At 45.6% G+C, this 24,879-nt stretch overlaps 2 protein-coding genes across 6 annotated transcripts in view; both read right to left on the bottom strand.

Moving 5' to 3' along the window:
- Positions 1 to 27: 27 nt before the first annotated feature.
- On the bottom strand, positions 28 to 3,724 carry VAMP3 (vesicle associated membrane protein 3). 2 transcript variants are annotated; one of them, XM_053963105.1, is made up of 5 exons: positions 3,617 to 3,724; positions 2,340 to 2,421; positions 1,609 to 1,767; positions 942 to 993; positions 28 to 182 (listed from the first exon to the last, which is right to left on the bottom strand). In XM_053963105.1, coding segments are annotated over exons 1-5 (315 nt in total). In that variant the 5' UTR covers positions 3,619 to 3,724; the 3' UTR covers positions 28 to 162. The 2 variants fall into 2 exon arrangements, with proteins under 2 accessions (XP_053819080.1, XP_053819079.1); XM_053963104.1 differs by lacking the exon at positions 3,617 to 3,724 and adding an exon at positions 3,059 to 3,272.
- A 2,459-nt stretch (positions 3,725 to 6,183) lies between these two features.
- The window catches only part of CAMTA1 (calmodulin binding transcription activator 1), a 237,283-nt gene continuing 218,587 nt past the window's right edge, over positions 6,184 to 24,879 (bottom strand). For 2 of the 4 annotated variants that reach the window (XM_053962596.1, XM_053962594.1), the window contains 3 exons: positions 23,965 to 24,158; positions 23,701 to 23,775; positions 6,184 to 9,684 (listed from right to left, as the gene is read on the bottom strand). In XM_053962596.1, the coding sequence (XP_053818571.1) occupies positions 9,621 to 9,684; positions 23,701 to 23,775; positions 23,965 to 24,158 (333 nt within the window). In that variant the 3' untranslated portion in view covers positions 6,184 to 9,620. Of the gene's footprint in view, positions 9,685 to 18,926; positions 18,958 to 23,700; positions 23,776 to 23,964; positions 24,159 to 24,879 lie in introns of all 4 variants that reach the window. The other 2 variants (XM_053962595.1, XM_053962597.1) reach the window with 2 other exon arrangements.

The following is a 24,879-nucleotide window of genomic DNA, read 5'->3' on the forward strand; positions in this document are numbered from 1 at the left end:
GTGTCTTAAGGCGACCGGTAAAGTTAGTTAACGTCTCGACAATCAATATAGTTTTGCTTTAAACAGCAGTAAACGGGCTGAGGAGGCAGCAGGTTTGAAGTGGGAGAGGTTGAAGAAGATTCTCAAAGGCACCTTCAGTTGAATTGAGTTTCTTCTTGTAATTCATGAATACACACTCCAGACTACAAAAAGAAAGAAAAAAGGTTGGGTGATGTCCTTCAGCCCCTCACTATAACAATCCTGCATTTAAGAATTTAAGATAATAGAGATTAACCCCTTAAATCTAAGAATTTGCCCACGTTGTTTTTCTCAGTTGTATTTTTCCCTTGTGCTTGCACACCAGCACTGCGTCTCTGATGTCAGTGGTTACTGCTGTGCTTGTAACTGTTACAGCACAAACTTAAACACTTTGTCTTCCCTTTAAACCCTTGGCAATTACATGAGGACTCAAAGACTGAACCATTCCACACCCGGCTCTCTATCCTAACCCAGCGTTAGTCTCATTTCACCCAGCAGCCAAACCTCTGCTCAAAGCCTCCCTGGTACGGCAGCGCACTCAAAACTGCCACAAAAAAGCAGGAAGCCAAGGCAGATGATAACAGTTCTCAGACAAGGACAGTGTGTGGAATCTCGTGTTACACTTCTGCAACAGGCAACTGCAAAATAAACCCAAGTCTGTTCCTGGTTTCCAAGTCCTTGCTATTTTCACTTTCACCTTTGTCACCCCCACTCGTGGTTGAGATTCCAGTCCTGGAGCTCCCACGTTATCACAGTCTGCCACTCACTGCGTGCAATTGTTGTTAAATCCATCACTGCTATTTCAAATTCAGGTTGGATATACCTCCATCTGAGTATCCTGCCTTTGCTTAAACTGTACCAGTCAACAAATTAACACCATCCATTCCAAATCTAGGAGAAACCCCCATTTTGGTCAAACTTACGAATAATGATGATGATGATAATGACAACAACACCTATCAATATCGCCCACATCTGTGAAAAAAAGACATACAACACTTACTACACAGCATGCAACAGCACCAAGTGCCCCTCAGGGTACAGGAAAACTACCCCTGAAAGACTTTTAGCACTGTTTGTCAGATCTAATGTGGCAAGCAAAGGTTCTTCAGTCAGCAAGCTTAATCCACTACTAGCACTCAGAGATGGCAGGCCATGCACACAGGCAAACAGAGCAATGTGGTTTTCTCCACATAAAGCCTGTCCCAGGTGAATGCACAAGCTGTTCTGTTACTCACCAAAGATGAATCCAACCTTTGGCAACAGCTACAAGTACAGGAGTCTCAGTGAGCTTCTGCCACTTTCTAATACTTCCCACACATTAATTCAAGCTATGCATTTTTAGCCTTTTCTTCTTGTTTCTGAAAGCCTCAGATTACTGACATGCTTCCCCTCTGACCATTATCAGACAAGATCCTGCCTAGGGCAGCACAGGCAGTAACGCAGCTGCTTGTTACTTTAAAAAGTAATGCCATGCTTTGAAAACAAGTTGCTGTGACTTAAAAAACATTGGCTAAACGTTTCCTGCCTTTTGAGACACAAACAGTGATAGTGCTCCAGGCGCAGTGCAAGCCCACGAGCCAAGGTTACCTTGCAGTTCTTCCACCAATACTTCCTCTTCAGCTTGGCCGCGCTGGTCTCGAACTGGGAAGCCCCTGCTTGCAGGGCATCAGCGCGGTCATCCAGCTCTGACAGCTTCTGATCCCGCTCCAACACCTTGTCCACGTTCACCCTCATGATGTCAACGACCTACAGCAGTTCAAGCTTTCAGTAAGTGACCGCACAGTGCAACACAATCACAGACAGCTCCACAAGGTACTCAATGTTTTCTCAGAAGCACGAGTGATTGCCTTCTAGTATATGCAGCCATAAACTTCAAGAAAACTATGAAATCCACCTGTGGCTAAAAGCCCTGAATGCTTATTTTAAAAAGTCAGTAGTGCTGGCATGCCTTCAAACCTGGGAAACAATTCCTGACTTGCTTCAGAAGGAGTTGAGGAATATAAACATGATAGTAAACCATGTCAAGAAATACTTGCCAGCCAGCCTGGCTTGTGGACTCCACAAAAATCACATTTGGTAGCCAGCTCTCATGGCTACTGATGAGAAAAAAGCTTGATCTCTGTAAACAAAGGTTTTTGTTATTACTTATGTCAAATCCTCGAGCACCAAGACTGCAGCTAATGTTTGGACATTGGGAACCTTTCTTTGCTTCCCCTTTATATAATGAAGGGAAAACTGCTTTGGAAAAAAACATCCCTTCTAACTGCACAGGTTTCCTGCAGGAAGAAGCTGACACTACTACCAGACCAGACTTTTACCTCATCTACTTGGTGTTGAGTTTGCTGAAGCCGGCGATTGCTGCCAGCAGCCATATTTGAGCTTCCAGGGACATTGGCCGACCTGCAGTAAAGAAAGGCACCATTAGACATCTGACAGTCCTGAAAACTGGGCACTTGTATCCTTGTAATAAATACAGGGCAGTTTCTTACCGGAGAAATGGTGTTTTAACAGCTGACAGTGGGTGCATGTCATGCAGTGTCCCAAACATCTTGTGAACAAATTGCCTGCTGTGCCAAGAGGCAGCAGTGGCTTGCTAACACCACACTTTGCAATGAGGCAGGGGATTCAGTAATGCTCCACAGGCCTCAAAGAGTGAGCAGTTTGGGCTTCTTTCTTTCCCATATGAACACAAGTACTAAGTCTCAAGCAATAGTAGTTCACAAAAAATTAAATACAGAAACTTAATACTTATTCTAACTAGTGATTTTTCAGTGATGCTTCTGTATTCTTTTGAAATGGTTGACATGGAGCAAGAGAAAGCACCAGAAGGAAAAAGTATTTGGAAAATACAAAATTTACTTTTGGCCAGCTTTAAATTCGTAACAGAGTTCTTTTTACCATCTACAATACTCTGCATCTTTATAATGGATGCAAGAGCTTCTGTAGATACTCCACATTACCTTTTCACCACCTGGCCAGGTTTTTAATGCATATGTCTAGAACTATCGGCACTCAATTTCCTTTTCCACGTTCTTACTTCATTCACACCAGATGTGAAAGCTTGTTTAGTGCATCCTGGCACGCCACACAGCCAAGCCTGACTGTTTCCTGTATTTACGCATTTTCACATTGGCTTCTAACTTGCACGTAATGAGCACAGGCACAACGCGGGAGCCAGGGCAAGGCTCAGAGCCGGCACAGTGCCACTGTTTTGGCGCTGCCGCCACCCTTGGGTGCCGCTTCAGTGCCAGTCCCAGGTGAACAGCCTCGGAAATGACAGCGCTTCCTGCGAGGTTCCAAACGGAGCAACGCCCCGGCGCCCGGCAGGCCGGGCCCCGCTCGGAGACGCGCCCGGGGCCGGCGGGACAGCCGGGCCTGCGAGGCCCGGGCCGGCGCCCCGGTCCCGGCCCGAGCAGCGGCTCGGGCGGGGCGGCCCAAGGCACGGCCGGGCCGGGCCTCGCCTCCGCCGCCGGCCGCGTCCGCCCCTCCGCGCAGCCCCGGCCGGAACCCCCGCCCGCGGGCCGGACCGGGCCCTGCTCCCGCCGCCGCTGGGCCCGCCCCGCTCCCCGGATCGCCCCGCTCGCCCCGCACTCACATCCTGCCGGTGGGACGAGACCGGGACCGCGGCGGCAGCGCCCGGGCGGGTCCAGCGGGAACTGCGCGCGGCGCCCCGCGCTGACGAGTCACGGGGCGGGACCCGGGGCGGGATCGGCGCGACGGGCGGGGCCGGGGGCGGGCTCAGGGCGGGGCCGGGGCGGGCGATGGGCGAGGGCCGGGCCCGGGGCAGGATAGGAACGGGGGCGATGGGCGAGGGCCGGGCCCGAGGCAGGATAGGAACGGGGGCGATGGGCGAGGGCCGGGCCCGGGGCGGGGGCGATGGACGGGAGCCGGGGCGGGACTGGGACGGGGGCGATGGTCAGGGCGGAGGCCGGGCCGGGGCCGGGCCATGGTCCTGCCCCCGCAGGCTGCGGTGGGGGGCTGTGGCCGCTGGGCGGCGCTGTGCCGGCAGTGACGGGAACGGCAACGGCAACAACGGAACGGAGAGAGCGGCCGGGCACGGACACACGGACACGGGGACGGACACGGACAGACAGACATGGAGACACAGAGACACACTGACAGGGGCACGGACACACGGACAGACAGACATGGAGACACAGAGACACACTGACAGGGGCACGGACACACGGACAGACAGACATGGAGACACAGAGACACACTGACAGGGGCACGGACACACGGACAGACAGACATGGAGACACAGAGACACACTGACAGGGGCATGGACACACGGACAGACAGACATGGAGACACAGAGACACACTGACAGGGGCACGGACACACGGACAGACAGACATGGAGACACAGAGACACACTGACAGGGGCACGGACACACGCACAGACAGACATGGAGACACAGAGACACACTGACAGGGGCACGGACACACGGACAGACAGACATGGAGACACAGAGACACACTGACAGGGGCATGGACACACGGACAGACAGACATGGAGACACAGAGACACACTGACAGGGGCACGGACACACGGACAGACAGACATGGAGACACAGAGACACACTGACAGGGGCACGGACACACGGACAGACAGACATGGAGACACAGAGACACACTGACAGGGGCATGGACACACGGACAGACAGACATGGAGACACAGAGACACACTGACAGGGGCACGGACACACGGACAGACAGACATGGAGACACAGAGACACACTGACAGGGGCACGGACAGACGCACAGACAGACATGGAGACACAGAGACACTGACAAGGGCACGGACGCACGGACAGACAGACACGGACACGCTGACACGGACACAGAGACTCACTGACGGACGCACGGACAGACAGACACGGACACGCACACAGACACAGCCAAGAGCGTTCCGTGGTGTTGTCACTCGTGTCCGCGCGCTCCGCGCAGCGCACGAGGGGAGCCGGGGGTGTGCTTGTCCTTGTCCTTGTCCGTGTCCTTATCTTTGTCCGTGTCCTTATCTTTGTCCTTGTCCCCCGCCCTGGCTCCAGGGCCGCCCGGCGGGATCCCCGCGCTCGCTGCCCGGGTCCCGGCGGGGCCGCAGCCGCTGCTCCCGGCAGCCGCGCGGAGCTGCCGGTGACCGAGCCGGGGTTCGGTGCTGCTGGCAGCGCTCCCGCAGGAGCCCCGGGGCTGCTCCGCCAGGGAACATCGGCCTCCGCAGGGCACCGGTGGGAGGGAGGCCCTGGCTGCCTTTGCACCACGTGTTCTGAGTTATCTTTTCTTTTTTCCCCCCTTATTATATTTTATCTCACCCCGGGTAGTTTAGTTTTTTTCCCTCATGTTTGGTCTTCCAGTTATCTCCCACCATGCCCCTGGGGATAAGGGAGGAGGCGCCTTCTGTCAGGACTGGGTCAACACGCCAGGATGGGAAAGAACCCAGCAATTAACAGCCATGTAAGATGGAAAAATGGGAGCGATTTGGAGAGGTCAATGCTGACTTATTCTAAAAGAGAAACATAATTTCTCTGCAGTCAAGAAGAAACTCTCTTATTGAAATCTTGTCTTCAGCTGTGGAGCTGGGTTTTGGAAAAGCTTGCTCATAATGGTACTAACAGAGTCTCTGATAGACCAGATAATTAATTTATTAAACCTGCTTTGAGGTTTTCCCTGCTGGGCTGGCCATGTAGTCTGGTACAAGTTTTGTTCTTGAGGACCAGTTCATGTGAGTGACACACTTAATTAGTGCAATAGTTATCGTGTCTCAGTTAATTGCATAATTAAATGTGACCTCTCGGGTTTCTGCATCAGCAGCCCTCTTGAATTCTGCTGTTTGACTCTGCTTTGTGTACACTGTAGGATTAAGCATTTTGCTACCAGCTCTATATGGTTTCTCATGAAAAACCCTGGAAGTGATTGCCCACTGAAGAGGAACTGCAAACAAAGCTCTGGGGGCTGCACCTGCTCACGGGCAGGCTGTGGACTGTCACATTGTAACCTGTAAGAAATCAGATGCAATATTCTTACAAGCAGGTCCTGTCGAGCAGAAACTTTTTTTTTTGGTGTGGTTCCTTAAGAGCGACTAAAGGACTACATTGTTCTCAAAGAAGGATGGAAGAGATGTGTTCAGAAGAAGAGACGTGTTCAGAAGAAGGCACACACTTTGTATGGGGAAATTTTCTTTTTTAATTTACAGCAGAAAGAATATAAAGCATTCAGAAAACATTTTCCATATTTTAAGGGCAATTCAAAACATTTTGCATGGTTCCAGCAGCTGAGTTCTTCAACAGATCCATTGATTCAGTGATGCTTTACATGCACAGTTACAAAAATAAAACTTACAAAAGAGAAGACATCTATACTAGTTTTACATGCAAGTCTTGGGGACCCCCCATTGGGCACCAGCTATTGTGTGGAACTGCCATAAGCGTGCAACCAGAGAGGGGGTTCATGTTATATTCTGTATTTCTTTCACACAGTATTACTGCTGTCGAATGTGTTTCACAAAGGAGCGATTCTATTCTCAGAAGACAGAAGATCTGGCTCCTGGCACTTGGGAATTTGAATTTTCCTAGAAAGCTGCACTTACTTATCTTAGGTGAACATATTAAGTTCCACAACCAAGAAGAGGGTTCGAAGAGTCACTTCACTGCGGGGGAGTGCTGCTTCCTCCCCAGTGACACACCGAAGGGTTACGGCCCGACACAACAAAGCACTTGGGAGCTGAACTGCCTTCAAGCATGCCAGGAGTCCTGGAGCTGTGCTGCAGAACTGCCTGCATGCTGAACAGCCAGTACAGGCTTAAACGTTTGGCTGAAGCAGGATCTAGGTTAGTAGATACACCACCAGGCCCATGGATCTGGAAGAGTAATTTGAAATAGCTCTGTATATTACTGAATCGTTTTCTGTAAAGACAAGGAGTTAAAACATTTCCACTGAGGTCACTACTCTTGTTAGGAACAGATCAATTCTATATTGTCACGTACTGGTTAATGGGTGCAATATTTCAGTTTCAAAATGTCAAGAGTTCTTCCAGTACTAATACAGAGCATTTCCAATTCATTCCAAAGGAGATTCTTCAGCATCTCCTGTTCTGTTTTGGCGTGAGAAGAAAATTTAATGGTTAAGGTTCCAATTGCAGACAGTAAATTGAGGCTACAAGGCTGCCCACAGGCACAGTGCGAGCGCCAGGCCATTTGTTTTGCTTTTTTCCCTTTTTTTAAAATTGAATCAGGTCATAAAGCAGCAGTTCAGAAATGTACAAGAGAATTCTGATAATGAGCTATAGCACATCTACTGTAATTCAATGCTGGCAGTGAAAAGAAGTAATTAAAAACAGGTACAATTATAGAAAAGGCACCAAGAGCACTGACCCCAGTTTTTTTGCCACAATCTTTGTTTTTACTCTTCTTTTAAAGACACCAGTTTCAAAGCTTCCTATGTGTGAATATTTTTTGGCTTCACAACAAGCCTTGCGTTTAAACATTGCAGTTGGTGGCCGGGATCAAGCAAGAACAACTATTCCAAAACTAACAATCTCAAATTTACACAAGTTCATTCAGAAATTTTAAACTGCCACGAGCGACACAAACAGACAGGAGCAGTTTCTGATCTCAGACACATGTACGTGACCCACAAGTAATGACACGGACTTCAGGAGTTTCTTCCCTTACATTCCTGTGTAATGAAGATCAGAACTGGTTCCCATTGTTGAGAATCCGTGACAGTTTTAAATTAGTAGCTCAATTTAAAAAAAATCTAATTTCTTTGGCTCCTCACTATGTGGAAATAGCAATATACCATGACACCCCTACAGGATCAGTTTGCATCTTTTTTTTTTTAAGTTTTACTTAATTTTTTAAAATTTTTTGTGCAATTTTTATTACATTTTCTGACTTCCAGCAGGAGATATGAAAATGTGAAACATATTTTCTACTTTCGTACTATTTATTTATTTTTTTTCATTTTATGTTCATTCTAAGTGTTCTTTATTGGAGTGAGTGTATGGTGTTAAGCTAGATACGGTTTTTGTACTCTTATGATTATCTGCTTTGCAAAAGTAACTTAATTTTCTTAAGCAATATTAGCATTCACATTACTTGGCACCATTGGCAAAAAAAAAAAGGAAAAAAAAAAAAGACGGGGGTAAAAAAAAAGAAGGAAGGAATACATAAATTAAACCCAACTGAACCAAACTCCTGGTAGCCAAAATCAAATGTAAACATATCCTTTTTTTCTTTTTTTTTTTTTTTTAAAGTAATGTTGCTCTGCCTTTTTTTTCCTAAGTCTAAATACAGTAGCTCTTTTTTGCCATTTAGTCATGCTTTAGCAAAAATGTTCTTCTAAAGAACATTTAAAATAAAGTTTCTTATAGTGAAATAAAGTTTTTGTTTCATTTTACAGACCATAGCCACTAATGCTTTGCTTTGTTCATTTCTTTTTCTTGAGTTCATGCACATATCTCTTTAATATATACAATATGTACAAACAATACATCCACACTCTTCTCGTTCATTCAGACAAAACTATACAAATAATAATTTTATCTTGCCAAGTTATTGACCCTTTGTGAATAAAATATTTAGTAATTAATCAATATATTCCCTTTCAAATATTTTTTTCTCATTTTCCATTTCTACCTTCTATATATACAGAAACTGCCCAGATTTTGATGAAGTAGCCAAAATAAGAAATTTACTGGCCAGAATGCAGCACCACTGATCTTTAGGTGGCATAAAATGTCCAGGCAACATATGTACGTGACTGCAAAATGACAAGAGGTTTGACAAGTACATAAGAGAAAAAGCTACATGTTTTACAAATTATTTGAGAACTTAATTAAAACAATAGTACATGAAGGTAAGGCTAGAAAATAAAGTGCTGAATATGAGAGAAAGTACGTGACAGTTGATATGTTTGCAGGTTCTAGTAAAAATACAAAAAAAAAAAAGTGTAAAATTTGCTTAAGCTGCTCTCTCCATTCCTCATGCAATACCCGTGTCTCTCGTACACCAAACCCCTCCTGTAAGTTCCCACGGGATGTATTAAAAACCTGCAGATTTAAAAAGTTGCATTAAGTGTGCTGTAGAGGTTTAAATAAAACACAAAGGACAGGAGTGCGAAGGAAATGAGGATGCATGGACCCAATAAAGATGTACTGATCTAAGCCCCTCCACTGAGACTCTCAAAGCTTCAGTTTCTTGGAGATGACTGACAGGTGCAGGAACAGCATTCTTGTGTTGCTTGTGCATTCCCACCTTTTCTGAACAATATTTTTGGTATAATATTTGTACAGTTCCACATGTTGTTTAATACAGCCCTATATGAAAAGGATAATTAATCGCTTCTTCCTTCCTCCTCGGAGAATGAAGCAACTCACGATTTCCTCCTGGTGTCTTGTTTTCCCCACGATCCAACAGAAGATTGAGTTCCAAGATGTCTTGCTGAACAAATTAAAAGTTGTCCATGAAAGTGCAAATGCAATGACCAAAACATTACTGTTAAAATCCTGCAGCTGGTATTTCCAGAACTGCAGTGGGTATTTTTGTTGTTGTTGCATGTCTCTGCTAAAAACAGAAAATGAAAACAGTCTGAAAAGCAATGTCACATTGCTACGGGATGCTGCTGCGTATCTTCAAGTTCCTTGGCCTTTTTCAATTCTTTCACTCTGAAAAAACAAAGAGGAGCTATGTAACACTTCTACTACAAATCTCTTGAAGACAGAACAATCAAAAGGATTCATCGCTCCAACCTCCCATGCAGAAGAGGCAGCTCCCAGAGACACGACAGGAAGGCAACACCTTCCCAACACCATAAACAGTTGGAAGCGCAAGGACGGGCCACTGGAGATCCCAGCCAAACGCCTTTGGAGAGACACACTTGGGTCCAGCTACTGCTTTTCCCTAGTGCTGGCAACTAGCTGGGCTTCATTCTGGTGTCAGCCTGAGTGCTTGGGGCTCCCTGCACTGCTGCTCCCTGCCTGACCCTGCAGCTGCTCACGGCAAAGGGGCTGTTCAGTGCTGACCCTTTTCTCCACACAGTGCTGAGGCAGTGACAGCACAGGGGGGGAAAATCACTCTGTCCAGCTTGGAAAGGAAGCCTGGTGTTTATAGAGAACCTCACATAAGAAAGTGTTTATGTGCAAGCACAAGAACCGGTATGGGTGTGAAGAAAGGTACTTTGTTGCACAAGCACTCCAGCTGCTGTGCCCGTGTTTCATCATGCTGCTGGCAGTATGTTCCTGTGTTGTCCCAGCAGTGCAGGATGCTGTGTGCCAAGGGAGATGAACCTACAGTGTGGAAGTCACTCTTCCTAGATGTGGCCAGTTCTCAACTTTCCCAAATGCATGCCATACATTACCTCCTCTAACTCATCAACACAAGAGCTAAACAATCACTGAAAGCTGAAAAAGTTAAAAAATTAAAGGGTGAAAAGAAGGGAATATTTTCAATCCCATCAAGTGAAAAAGAGCTCTGCACTGGAGCTGGGGCAGCAGGAAACATTCTGCTCAGGCTGAGAAGCTGGCTGTGTGCAGTGCAAAGGAGCCAGACCAAATCCAAAGGCATTCCTGTGCTGTCCCAAAGGTGCCCAGCTGTGCTTGGGGCTGGCTCTGCCTCCACATGTCTTCACTCTGCTCCTGCAAGGGGAAGTCCCCCACAAAAGGAGCAGATTACAGAAAAAAAAAAAAAAAAGGTGATTTAGCTAAGCCTGTTAGGCTCAAGTGCTCATGTGATGTTGCAAAAATTTGAAAGGACAAGTAACAAAGGTATAATACAAAAAATAGCGTCAGAGATGCAAGTCTGTGTAATGCAACCAGCTACAAGTGAAAAAATGTAACAAAGCCCAAGTAAATAAAAGTAAGAAAACATGTCAGGAGAGCTGAGCCACAGCAGTGAGTTTGTAGCTACTGTGCATAGACTTACACCCACACATCTTTTGGCTCTTGCACCAGCCTGCCAATATAAGGATAGAATGAAGGCTATAAATTGATCTCTATAAATACACCTCCATTTCACTGTTTTATTTATTCATTTTTCTGCATGTACTATTAGCCAGAACCACAGTGAAAAGGGAGCTGGCTGCTTTTACCTCTGTTTTAGCTAACTCAAAGGCTCTAGCACTCAAATGCATTCTCAGTATTTGTGAAATGTGGCCAACAGGGGTCAAATCAGACTAACCTGTATGCAGGCCAGACCTTTGAGAGTATCATGTATGGAAAGACAGAAGGCCCTGATAGGCCAAGTGCACACGGTGTGTTCAGAGTCTGAAATCCACTGCTGGAGAGACCCTGACATTCCTGAAATCCAAGCCCAGCAGAGCAGCCCAGCAGGCTCTCCCAGGTGCCAAGCAGTGCTCTGGTCCCCAGGCTGAGGAAGGGACAGCCAACAGCACCAGGGGCTCTCAGCTCCTGCTTGGACAGTGCTGTGCTGAGCCTGACTGCCTGCTACAGCTTTACGGAGAAATCTTCTTCAGGAAGAGTTTGGCTCTACACAAGCTGGTGTCTAAAAGAGCCTGCTGACATCAAGAGGCTCCAGCACTGCACAGAAGGCAGCAACAAGCCTCCACTCAGGCTGACAGCCTAAGTTCATTGGGGTTCTTCATGCTGGGTACAGCCAGATCCCCTTTTTATTGCAGGAAACACAGGAGGGCTGACACAGTAAACCAAAACAGTGACAAATGACAAGTTATTTATCTCCAATATATCTAGTTTTATTTTCTTGGTGCAGAAAAGCAGCCTCTCCCTTGAATTTTTAATTAATATTTTTTAGTGGCGCACCATTTAGAAGCAGGAGAGCCAGAATCCCTGGTGCTGTGCTAGAAAAGATGTTGTGCCTCTGTGCAATGGACAATTTTTAAAGCTTAGATTAGCTGTGTTTAAGGTACCATCAATTAATGCATGATTTGCAGTGCAACTTCCAAGTGTTTTCTGTTGCACTTCAGTACTGCAATGTAAAATTAACCTGTTATTATAGATCTCTCACTGAGAACATGCACATTAAATAAGCTGGTGGCTCTTTCACTGAGACATGCTATTCCTTACTTTAGCACTTCACATGCAAGGGCTACACTAACGAAGCACTTTCACTGGAAGAATGCAAGACATGCTTTGCTGCAAACTTCAACCTACAGCATGCAATATCTGTACTGGTGCACAACTATTGCATCTGTTTGCCTGGAACACACATGCCAACAGAAGTTAATTACTGCAGCACTCAGCATTTGCACTGAAACAGATCCTGGTTCAGAAACAGAGAATCACAGAATCATAGAATGTAAAGATTTGGAAGCGACCTTAAAGATCTTCTAGCCCCAACTCCCCTGCCATGGGCAGGGACACCTTCCACTATCCCAGGCTGCTCAAGGCCATATCCAACCTGGCCTTGAACACTTCCAGGGATGGGACAGCCACAGCTACTCTGGGTAACTCATTCCAGTGTCTCATTATCCTCACAGAAAAAAAAATCTTCTTAATATCTAACCTAAGATTCCCCTCTTTCAATTTGTATCAATTACTCCTCACCCTATCACTACAGTTCTGGATGAGGAGTCCCTTTTCAGGTTCCCTGTAGCACCCTCCACACACTGGAAGGTGTTGTGAGGTCTCCACACAACCTTTTCTTCTCCAGGCTGAGCAGCCCCAACTTTCTCAGCCTGTCTTTGTAGGGAAGGTGCTCCAGTCCTCTTTTATCAACTTCATAGTATCCTTTGGACTTGCTCCAACAGTTCCATGTCCTTCTTAAGTTGGGGACAACAGAACTGTGTGCAGGACTGACAAGTGCAGAGTAGAGGGTGAGAATTCCCTCCCTCCCCTGCTGGCCCTGCTCCTTTGGATGCAGCCCAGGACACAATTGGTTTCTGGGCTGGGAGCACTCAGTGCCAGCTCATGGGGAGTTTTCCATCAACCATGACCCAAGTCTTTCTCCATGAGGCTGTTTTCAATCCCTTCTCCACCCAACCTGTGTGTGACTGTCCAGACCCAGGTGTAGGACCTTGCACTTTGTTCAGCTTCCTGAGGTTCACACAGCCCCACCTCTGCAGCCTGTCCAGGTCCCTCTGGATCCATCCCTTCCCTCCCACACAGCTCAGTGGTGTCAGCAAACTCACTGAGGGTGCCCTCGATGCCACTGCCCAAGATGCTGAACAGTATCAGCCCCACTACTGACCCCACTCGTCACCCCACTCGCCTCCATGTGGACCAGAAACCACTGACCACAGCTCTTTGCACGTGGCCAACCAGCCAGTTCTTCATCCACCCAGTGGTCCATCCTCAAAACATGTCCCTCCAATTTAGAGACAAGGATGTCATATGGGACAATGTCAAACACTCTGCATTTGCAACACTTCCCTTGGTCAGGTGGGATTTACATCATTTACATGCAGGTGTAGTAACTACTGCTGAATAACACAGACACAAAATAGTACAGAATTTCCCTAAAGGTATAAACTGAAATCAGCCACGGGTACATTGCTGAAAGATGCTATTTAGTATGCAATGGCTTAAAACAAACCTGCAGTCCACAGCATTTACACACTTAGGCCTCAAGATGATAACCACCCAAATTCACTAAGCTACCATATTTTTTTAAATTAACTAATCTCTTTGTTCAATGCAATGGTGTGTGTGTGTCCCACTGCAGGTGGGAGTGCAGGTAGGTACTGTGTGTCCTTTATTCTCTACACTGCCTGGTAGATATGGAAACTTGCAGTCTGCAGCTGTCAGTCTCTCCTCCTCTCTCCAGAGCTGGCCCTGGGATGCCAGGTAAGTTCTTCCTTCTCCTTGGCAGCTGGTACAGGGCAGCCCTGCTCACCACGGGCTCTGCAGCAGGCACAGCTGAGTGAACTGAAACACCTCCAAATGTTACCAAAAATGGAACCAGTCCATGGCCAGAGTGTCACTGGGGAAGTTCTGAGGTGTTATTGTGAACACCATGCTGCTTCCTCAAACCAGGATAAACAGGAGGTACCAGAACCAGTGCATGCACCAAAGTAATCATTATCTGAAATGCTTTGTCAAGAGAACCTAAAAATAATGGTCTTCAACCAATTCTTTCTTGGATAGCCTGCACTGCAGCCTTTCCTGTGTCTCAGAATCTTTTCCTAACTCTTCTTGAGTTCCTCACTCAGTGGCACTTGATTTGACTACAATAATAGCAGGGACTGGTATTTCCTGTTCATTAATACTCACTGTAATAAACCCTCAAAATTTTCAACTGCAGATAAAAAATACAGGTTGACCAGAAAAGAATTTTGGACAAATTAGGACCCTTGAGAATAGAAATCCTCTGAGTAAGTGCTACTAAGAGAGATTTTAGGTGAACAGTATAGCCCTGCCTTCGCGCTATAAGGCAATCTTCTTTGGTTAACATTTTTCCAGTCTTAAACTGAGGCAGGGAAGAGAACCAAAGTGTAGCATTTGCAGTTACAAGCATTAATAAACTGCTGTAAGGAAAAGAACAGTACTGGGATTTATAGAATTGAATAGCAGAAAGAATGTTCTTAGAGAAGATGTTTCAATCCACTTTGGTAGACTTGCAGTGGAGACTATTTTTTTAAACAACAGAGGAAATGAGGACAATGAAAAGTGACAGCAGCAGGCCAGGTGCTGCTGGATGGTGTGCAAACCTCTCCAGGAGTCTAGAAGCTCTGTCACACTGGCTTGGATCACTTCTGGGAGTGCCTCCCTGAGCTGAATGGGGGCTGGAGTGAGGACAGCTCAAGTGATGCCCAGCTGTGAGTGGAGCACCCCAGAATGGGAAATAGGCCCTGACTTTTGCAGGTCTCCAAACAAAGAGCACCATCCTATGCCAGCAGCTCTGAAACCATGCACAAAACTGGTTTGTGACTGTACATCTGATTTTGCACTGATGAAGCCTTGAACAAACACCTCCCCAAATAACATTCTCCAGACAGTAAGCGCTTCTAAGTCACAAAGTTATTCCCTCTGCAAGTGCCGAAGAGCAGATGGAAGGAAAAAGCACGTGCAATAGAGATGATCACTGCTGAGGTGTCTGAAGTCACAGCCGTGATGCTGACATACACAAAGGAAAGAGAAGATGATTTCAAACATGAGCTTTGAACCCTGACTCTTGGGAGATACATCCTGGTTCCCAAACTGCTCCGGCCAGCCGAAGTTTCTGCCCCTCACACCATGTTGCTCACTTGGGCAGAGCACAGGGGGTGCATCAGTATGTGCTGAAGCAATGTAATAAGCAACAACCCCAGCAAGTGGCAGCTCCTCTCCCCATGCCCTCCCCAGTCCTGTACAGGCTGTCAGCAAATGAACCAGCCCTACTCAGAAAAGGTCACAGCAAACGATGGCTTCATGGGTAAAGCGTAACACAAAGCTGCTCCATCAGAGTGACTCTGGAATGCCCAGCCAGGGAAATGCTGAATGAGTCCGAATGCTGAAGATCAGTTTACAGGACAGGGTGCAAGAGCCAGAGAAGGCTGGCTGGTGAGTTACCTGTTGCTCTGAGAGCTGAAATGGCCTGTGGGATATTTAAGACAAGGGAGATCTTGCCTTTTTCCAGATACCTCATTTAGGCAGCAAAACAAAAAAGACAGAAAGGCCCAATAAGAACGACACCCCAGAGCACGTGGTCTGCAATTTAATACACACATCTGAGCTCCAAACACATTCAGCCCCTGCAAGAGGTAAATGAAAAAAGAAATTACTTTGAAAACTTTTGTTGTAGGTACAGTGAGGCATATCCCAATATGACATTTTCACACATCTTCCTGAACTCAAACAAATGGGACTTTCCTACCCCTTGAAATTTTCCTCTATTCTCTATCTTACTAAGAGAGGCAAGAAACCAGGTACCTCAATGCAATGTCTGCTGCACAGCACAGATTAAAACCACATTAAAAATACAAGTCCTAGATGCACAGGAGTAGGAAAAGGTTTGTTCCTAAAATGCCAAAAGAGGGAAGAATATGCAGAGAACAACAAAACACAGCAGATGTTGTTTATTCAGGTATGAAATGCAGCTGTACTTACCAGAGAAATTACTTCAGATGCTACACACTTAACTCCCCGAAACCGGAGAGCAGCATTTAATCAAACTGTGAGAACATGGTGGGGTAAGGGGGCTTATTTGTACATGAAAGGTCACTGAAGGCAGGTTTTATTTTATTACTCATGATCAACGGGTAACAAGTGCATTTGTTCTGCCCCAGAGAAGACAGAAGTTTTGCTGTAGGCAGAAAGTGCCTGACTTGTCATCCCCTTGAGATGGGAAAGACTCACTCCTTGTGATCTCCTCCAGATCATCTCCTGCCAAGGGTAGGGCAGAGAGGGTCACACTGCAGGCAGCTGTGCAATTTGTTCACCTCTACACCTGGACTGGGAGCAAAGCTCTCTTTTGCAGGAGGCTACAGAGAATGGTTTGAACAATATGAAGGCAAACATTTGTGCATGGGGGCATGGTGAGTAGCTGAAATCCCACTACTGAAGCAGGTTTCCTTGAGATGAAAACTGTTACTTAAGGGCAACAGCAACTGGATGGGTTTTTTTTTCCCTAAAAGGTATTTTAATTTCTACTGCATAAGGATACAAGTCTCATCTCCACAAGAGTCAGCCAGTAAAATCTCCTGCCTCTTCCTCTTTACTGATCCTAGTGTAATGTCGCTCAAATAAATCCAAGAAAAAAATCACTCAATTTGGAAAGGTTTTAAAACTGAAACCCAGGAGCAAATGCTGCCATCATTTTTCTGCACACTGCAACAGCAAGTGTACAGAAAACACCCAATTTGTGCATTACAGACAGGTTTGCAGGTGCTCCCTCTCAGCACGAGGGGCTGTGTCAGCCTGTGCACATCAGCAGGCCTGGGAACACTCCTGGTGTTTGTGCACTCCAGCAACAGACACAGGGTGTTAGCAGAATGCAAAGCAGCACAGAATGTTTTGCCATTACAGACTTACTTTGGCAGAACAGCAGCCAGTACATACTGATAGCTCACAGTTTGCTTTTTCCAGTCAGAGAGCCACCCCACTGCCCCATCAATCACACATCATTGCTCATCCCAGGCAAAACCTGCAAATGCTACCAAACTTCCAGAATCAGCTTCCTGCTAATTTCTCAAATGCTGCCACATACACAAAGCCTTAAAAGTGCACCATTTCTCCTCCAACACTGACAACTGGCCTCTGCTGACAGCAGCCCCTGCAGAGTCTGGCCTCAGGGCACATCTGGGCCTTTGCCCTCATGTACCCAATTCCTACTTCATCTGTTATTAGTAAAAACTCCAAATTTTAACTTGTAAAAAAAGGAGGACCTACAACAAAAAATGGTAGCACAGACGTCATAATTTGGAAACAAATGTCATTAGCTGCTGCTCCTTTGTTAGCCTAAATAGTTAAACAAATAATGGTTTCTCCAGCAGGCTCAGGCCCAGTTCATTCTCTCACCCTTGAGTCTTGAAAATGATCTCTGCATTTCCAAGTCAATAAAACTTGATCATCAACAATGAAGTTTTCTTTTTACAACATTACATGGAAGCAAGGGCCCAGGCCACCCCTCTCTTACTGAAAACAGGAGCAATAGTCACCCAAATGGTGATGTTTCTGGCAGCAGTTTTTTACAAAAAACCCCTCTCAGGTGCAAGATGGAGCAGAGCAGCCTGCTGGCAGTTGAGGCACATGCCTTGAGAAACCTGTCACAGGAATTCTCCCATTGATACCTAAAGATTTTTAGCTTTTTCATGTATTTGTAGCTTTGTAGATTTCTAATATATAATTTTATAGTTCCTAGCATTTTCATACCCTTTTTCACACTTTAAAACAAGAGGTAACCCTTTTTAATACATTATGTCACACTCTTGAAATTCTATTTAGTCTTATTTTCAAGAAAAGAACAAGGACAACTTGTTTTGCACCAGCATTTGAGAGTAAAAACAAGTTTTAGGGCAAAGAACCTCCTGGAGACACCCCAAGGGGCAGGCCCAATGGGTGAAACTTGGATTTACCTGCTAGATACACTAATTAATTAACCTTAAAAAAATTTTAGAAATCCCATACCGCACATGCTCATACCTATGTTTTCTGCATCTGAATGCTTTCATTAAAGAACTGGTCTTTATATTAACACTTTAAATATTGTTTGGAAAGCTCTTCTTTTGATTCCAGGCAACACCACCTCTTGCCAGCCTGCTGTCTCACACCCAACCAGCCACTAATGTGACTGAGCACACAGGTGAGTGGGCTCTTCATGCTGAGAATGAGACTCCCAACAGATGCTCTCTTGGCACCTAACACAGTTACAGCATCTTCACTTCTTTTTTTTTTTTTTTTTGTTTTCCTTCCCAATATGTGAATTAATAAATGAGATAAACAGCTGTCAAAAAGCTGGCCCTATAACACAACCAGATATGAAACTTACCAAAGACCAACTTATAGAACTGGTGCTTAACCACCTTTGGGAGTAAAGAGCAGTATGAGGAGCTCTTCTGCTTCCATCTGGCTCAGGCAGAAATAAATACCCATCTAATGTAGGCTGCACCTGCAGTGCAGCTTCCTATGATCTACCCTGAATGCTGCTGCAGTCCATGACAACGGAGTTCACTGAGTGTGTGAGTGCAGACTCTGTCAAATTCCAACATCTACTCACAGCCACTTTGGATACTGAAAAAATACCCCACCAACAATGCCATCTAAGCATGCCCATTATGAATATACATGTCCTTTTTCACACATTCATGCACTGGTAACATCTACTGCAGAGCTCTGTCCTGTTACAAAAGCAGCAGTGTTAGTCATTGCAGTAGGGTTAGTTTATTAAAGATTCTTTCATATAATTAATGGAGGTGAAACTTACTGGCATATCTCGGCCACAGCCCCATGCAAGCAAGCAGAAAGCAAATATATTTAAAATGGAAGAGAGGAACTGGCTAGCAGGCAGCTACACTCACCCTTTTGTACAGCCTATGGTCCACCAGAGGGCTTCAGAGTGCAAAACAATACCAAAGAGCCATTAGACACACACGGCAACAACCGTACCTTACCCAGAGCTTCACTTCAGGGAGGAGGAGACAGCACTTCTGCTTGCCTGGAGAGAAAGAACCCTTCCCACTCCTGCCTAGGGACTCCTCTTTACCAGGGGAGGGCACTCCTGTGTTTAGGTGCTTTAGGGCAGAAAGTTATAAGCAAGTAGAAAAAACCCAACACTGTCATTCCCGAGGCATTTCTAGCTGCATCCTGCCTTCCCTGGCAGCCATCACCTCTTTTCTATCTCACTCCAAATGCTACTCCATAGAAAACACTGCAGATAATAATTCCATCTTAAAAATGGTTTAGATATCCCCCAGAAGAGTAAAAGTTTCCTACAAATCAGAGAAAGAATAGGAAATAGGAGGTTACCTTCCCAGTGCAAGCTGACTGTACCATACATGAATTCAGCTCAGCAAATCCAAACCCATTCGGAGCTCCCGGATTTCCTTGCAGCTCTAGATGTGTCACATCTGGGGATCACTAAGTAGGTGGAGTCTTTCCAAAATCATTAACTATAAAAAGCTTTGCCTCTGCCTCAGGACAGCGAGCCTGGAGGCAGCTCAGCTCACAGTAGGTGTCAGGGGCAAGCTTTAGGCTGGAAGTTAGTCAAGTACAAGCTGAGAGGTTTGGGCACCATGGGAAGATGGGTGAAGCTCTCCTGGGAGGCCAGGAAATTTCGTTTCTCATTCTCAACAAACAATACTTCTGTGACAGATCATGTTGATACCGTGTTATGCTGATGCATGTTTTCCAGCAGATTTTGGAGAATATGACAATAGATGGATAAATATGGGGGGTTTTGTTCAAAGTCAAAAGGAAAAAATACATGTCTGACGGTCAGAATGACTCCTGCTGATGAATGATCCCTTTTGTCTCCATGACATTCAGCTACTAGAGCTCCAGTATCTTCTCTAAGAGTATAGTCAACTAAAACTTACTGGTTTTCATGTATTTTTCATGCATTTTCTGATTTTCATCAACATCTATGCATCCACTACTGAGAGCTCCAACTGCAGAACCTCTCATTAACTCTCCCAAAACACCTGAAATACCTTCTGGTCAGGCAACAAACATTAATTTCAGGGGATCAGATCCTCAAGGTGATCAAAATCACATTTGAGATATTAAGCCTTTGTGCCAAAACATCATTAAACAAAATAGGACAAGATGACCATTTAAGCTGTTCTGAATGCAAGCAGACAAATGGTTCTCATAATTGGCTTAAAGTAGACTTTGATCAATTTAAAACAGGAAAAAAACCCCACAAGTAGACAGTTGCCTGGGGAAACCCTGAATAAATCTCACCCAAAGGCTACAGAATAAGCTCTTGAGAGTAATTTTTTGACTCAGCAACAGAATTTGCTCATGGCCAAAGCCTAGGTTAAACCATTCAATTTTTCAAAGGTTCAATTTCTGAACTTTAAGCATTTACTGCCTTCTCACTTTGCTCACTCTCCTTACAACAGACCGCATCTGGCTTTTGCAGCCTCTTCCCCCAGCTCTATCAACTGGCAGAAATCTGTTACAAGATCCTGTTTGTTTGACATTCCTGTGCATGCTCTCTTTTCTCTCACTCCCTCAGATTTTCCAAAAATAGTTGTCATTTCTATCCCTTGCACTGACAAGGCGCTGTGATTTAAGAAGTGGCTTCACAGTGCCATTTTTATACTACAGAGCATTAACTAACATTAGGTACTGGCTGTTATGGCTCACCCCTGGATGTTCAGGAGCTTGGATGGCTGAAGTGTTTCTTCCTGGAGACTGGGACTTTCTTAAATTCTTGTTTATAGCAGTGTGCTAATTTGGAGTAATACAGGAGGAGACTGCAACGAGATTTCAACAAGCAGAAAGACTGTGTGGGCTCTTAGCCCAAGTACCAGCCCCATCCTCATCAGCTGTACCCTGTGTGAGTGTCACATGGGAGACTGAAGGGATATAATTAGGAAGCTTACACAGAGGTGATCTGAAACTTACGTAGCATCCTAAGCTTTATTACTCTATCCTTAGGAAGAGGTAAGCAAGAAAATTCAAGCAGAGAGGAACAATGTCCTTATTGAGACAAAAAAAAATTAAAAAGCTTAAAGAAGAGCAGGTGAGAAGGAAGCAATTCCACCTGGTACCCCAGTGTACCTGCAGCACAAGGCAGCTAAGAGAGAGGGTTGCAAAGCCAGGTTTGGGAAGGAAGGGAGGTGGGTGCTCTCGCCAGGATATGGCTGTGCCAGGATAAATGCAGGGATCTGCCCTCAGGACAGGGAGCAAAGAAACAAACAGGTCAGTCTGAGTCAGCTGAGATACTGGAGCAAGTGAAGCTCTGTTCTATGAAGTAGAGGATTGGTATAATTTCCAGGATTATATCTTCCTTTACAGCTGTTTACACAAGTAAAAGGCTTCTGATTTGTCTTCAAAATCCTGTGTGGTAATAAAGCTCTAAGAACCTGATTTGCACAGTGTTTATCACTGACTGCAGAGAGCAGAGGCACCAGATCCCTGTGTGGTTCCAGCAGCCACAGGAGCCCAAGGGTCTGTGAGACACTAAAGGAACACAGATGCAGCCCAGTGTACAGAGCATGCAGTGTACACTGTTGGAAAATGCCTTTCTGCTTGCTAGAACTTTTTTAGCAAGCAGGAGGAAAACGGGGAATGAGACTCAAACCTGTCACCTTTCTAAGCAGTTCTATGAATCTGCTAAATGTATGTATTTTTCAAGCAGATTCTGAATGCTGGTTTTGCTATTTTGGTAGGTCTTGCTTTCACTTTTAGCATTTACCAATGCCACAACGCTCCAGTTCAAATTTGTCAATTACTAATAATAGTTACATTAACACAATTTTAAACTCTTATGATTGCTTGGAGAAAATATGCAACCATAACCCTGTGATCATTTCTATTTTAGAAGGTAAAACAAGGCAGTTTTGAAACACGGTTAACATCTTCAGTGGAGGAAAGCCACTTTTTCCTTTTGTTGCATCCTAGCCAAGAACCATGACTGAATTCCAGAGCAAGCACAACCAGTAACGAACTGCCGTGGACAAGGGACAGGACTGCACTGCTGCAGAAGTTCCAGCACTGCACAGTGTGATGTGAGCCAGAGAGAGCCTAATGACAGAGAATCCCCCCTGCTGCTGAATTTCTGTCTGGAACTCCCCAAGAGCTAAATCTCTCCTGCAGGGATGCCCAGAGCAGTGATTGTGCTGCTGGAGAGAGGAGACTGACCCTGGGTCTGGCCTCCAAACTTCAGTGGTGCAGATGAGCAAGGTCTCTCTATGAAGGAAAGAGGAGACACTGAGAAAGAGGAAGGCAATGAGCTGAAGTCAAGAACTGTTGGAATCATGGGCAATTTAAGGTCTGCAGAGTCTGTGTTACTCAACAGCTGGAGTCTTAACTGAGCCCTGTTTGGAGTGCATGGCACATCCTGGGTGCTGGTGGGAACCCCAGGGACACAGGCAGACCAGAGACATTCCCTGGGTCTGAGTTGGCTCTAAGAGCCTTTCAGGCTGACCCCAGAGACCCCACGGATGGAAACTTGGTGCATGGTTCCCCCAGGGACTGCCTGGATCTCAAACAGATCTGAGAGGATACAGAAGTTCTGAACCTCCAGGACATGCTGCACAGCAAACACATCAAAACAACCACTTTGGTCTCTTCCATATGCCTTGCTGAAAGAGGGAAGTCACTTGTCCTTCTTCATCAATGACTGTGGCTGTTTCAAGAGCACTTGGAATCAGCCTGGGAACTACAAAGCCCTCTTTCTTGTCCATACATGTAACTTCCCACTGAACCTGCAGGTAAGATGGATTTCCACAGCATCAGCCACACTGACCTCTTACAAAGTAAAGCTTTGAAATCCTGCAATAAGGACTGAGTCTGTTTCTAAAATCAGGAGTCTATCACATGCCTCTAAGAGCTCTCCTTGTTAAATGCCACTGGACTGAACTAAACATGCTTCAAAATGCATCAGGTGTGACCAGCTCCTGGGTGGATGAAATGCATGGGTAGTGAGAATGGAGGGGGCAGAGTCAGAAACATCAGGATTCACCACTGTCTAGGCAAAGTCCCAGTTTGCAACTTGATCATACAGGGGGTCTTTTCAGCTAAGAACCACAGCAAACACGCTGCTGGTATGGCAGTGCTGGCTGCCACGGGGAAGCACTCTGGCAAGGCTGTGCTGTTCCCACGCTGGTTCATCTTCATGTCTGTGGAGTGGCTGACGTGAACTAACCTGTGCTGCTCTTCTGCCACATCCCACCTACCCACATTGAAGAGAACACACACTTGAGGAGAGCCAACCAAATGATTCTGTGACCAAACTAAAGGCATTTCCAGCACACACCAGTTGCCATAACTTTTTGCACTTTCCCACATACCATGAATGTTTTGGGCGGCACTCAGAAGCTGTAGCTATGATTTAACAAGTTTTTTTAGACTTGCTCAAGTCCAGCTTTTAAAGTCAAACAACCTGGGCTGTTTTACATTATAAGCAATGGAGCTGTACACAATTCTCTTTCAGCAACAGCCCTAAGTTGAAGATTTCATTTTTGACAGCACATCTTGGAAAAACAGCTCAGCTTTGTTCTTTGATTAACAGATCTGTAGTGAGCTGGTTCTGTTATATCTACATTGTACTCCTTGCAGACACACCTTGGATATTGTCACATTGCTCTAAGGAAGGGCAGATACCAAAAGATAGTGTCATACCTGTGGCGGCAGCGTCGTAAAAACCGCATAATCTTGCGAGCAGCTTGATCCTGCTTCTTGGTAAGCAGACTGCTTCTAAACACAAAAAACCCCAACACTGAAGTGTAGGCAAAACTGGGGAGAACACTACTAAATGCAAGAATAATCATCCTATGAACCACAGTCCTTTTCCCACTGGCCTTTGTCTGTGAAGCACAGCACAGCCTTGAAGAGCATAAAAACAATATATGAAGATCCCAACAGCATCAGCAGCCCGGGGCTCACCTGAGTTTCTGCTGTACGATGGTGGCTGCCCGACGGTTTTGCCTCCTCTTGCCACACTCCTTGTAGCTGCGATAGTACTGCTGGATCAGCATCGCGGCTCGTCGGCTCTGCTGGAATTTTTTCTGCTCATAGTAACTTCGGAATTTGCTCTGGATAAGAATGGCAGCTTGCGTCATCTTTTTATAAAGTGCATACTACAACAGAAACAAAGAGAAGCTGAGGCATCCCAGTAGGACCAGTGAGAAGCAGGTTCCTACGGTGAAAGACACGTGAGCCACTAAGATGTGATGAGAAGTAAATGAAGTATCTATTCCCTGACTGGGAATGTGTAAGAAAATGGTGACAGCAAACTGGAACAACTGTAAGATCAGGGGCAGAACTTAGTCTGCATCAAGGGAACAACTATCTGTTTTTCTGCATGTGGCATAGTTTGACTGGATTAATGGAATCATAGAATAGTTTGCACTGGGAGGAATCTTTAAAGGTCATCTAGTCCAACTCCCCCAACGTGAACAGGGACATCTTCAAGGAGATCAGGCTGCTCAGAGCCCCATCCAGCCTGCTCTTGAAAGTTTCCAGGGACAGGGCATCTGCCACATCTCTGGGCAACCTGTGCCAGTGACTCACCAGCCCCATTATAAAAACTTCCTTCCTTGTATCTAATCTGAATCTACCCTTTTTTAGTTTGAAACCATTTACCACTTGTCCCACTGCAACAAATGTCTGTCCCCATCTTTCTTAAAAACCCAAACAACCCCAACAAACCCCCAAAACCACAACAGTTATAAGTCAAATACTGAGCCTAGGACAAAGGCAAAACTAAATCTCCTTAGAGATCTCTAACAAGCATCCAATGAACTCACAAATTTGCATGAGCAGTCACACACTTCCCAAATTCCATCTAGCACTGTATTA

The sequence above is a fragment of the Vidua chalybeata genome, chromosome 22 (assembly GCF_026979565.1).
Source record: "Vidua chalybeata isolate OUT-0048 chromosome 22, bVidCha1 merged haplotype, whole genome shotgun sequence".
NCBI lineage: Eukaryota > Metazoa > Chordata > Aves > Passeriformes > Viduidae > Vidua > Vidua chalybeata.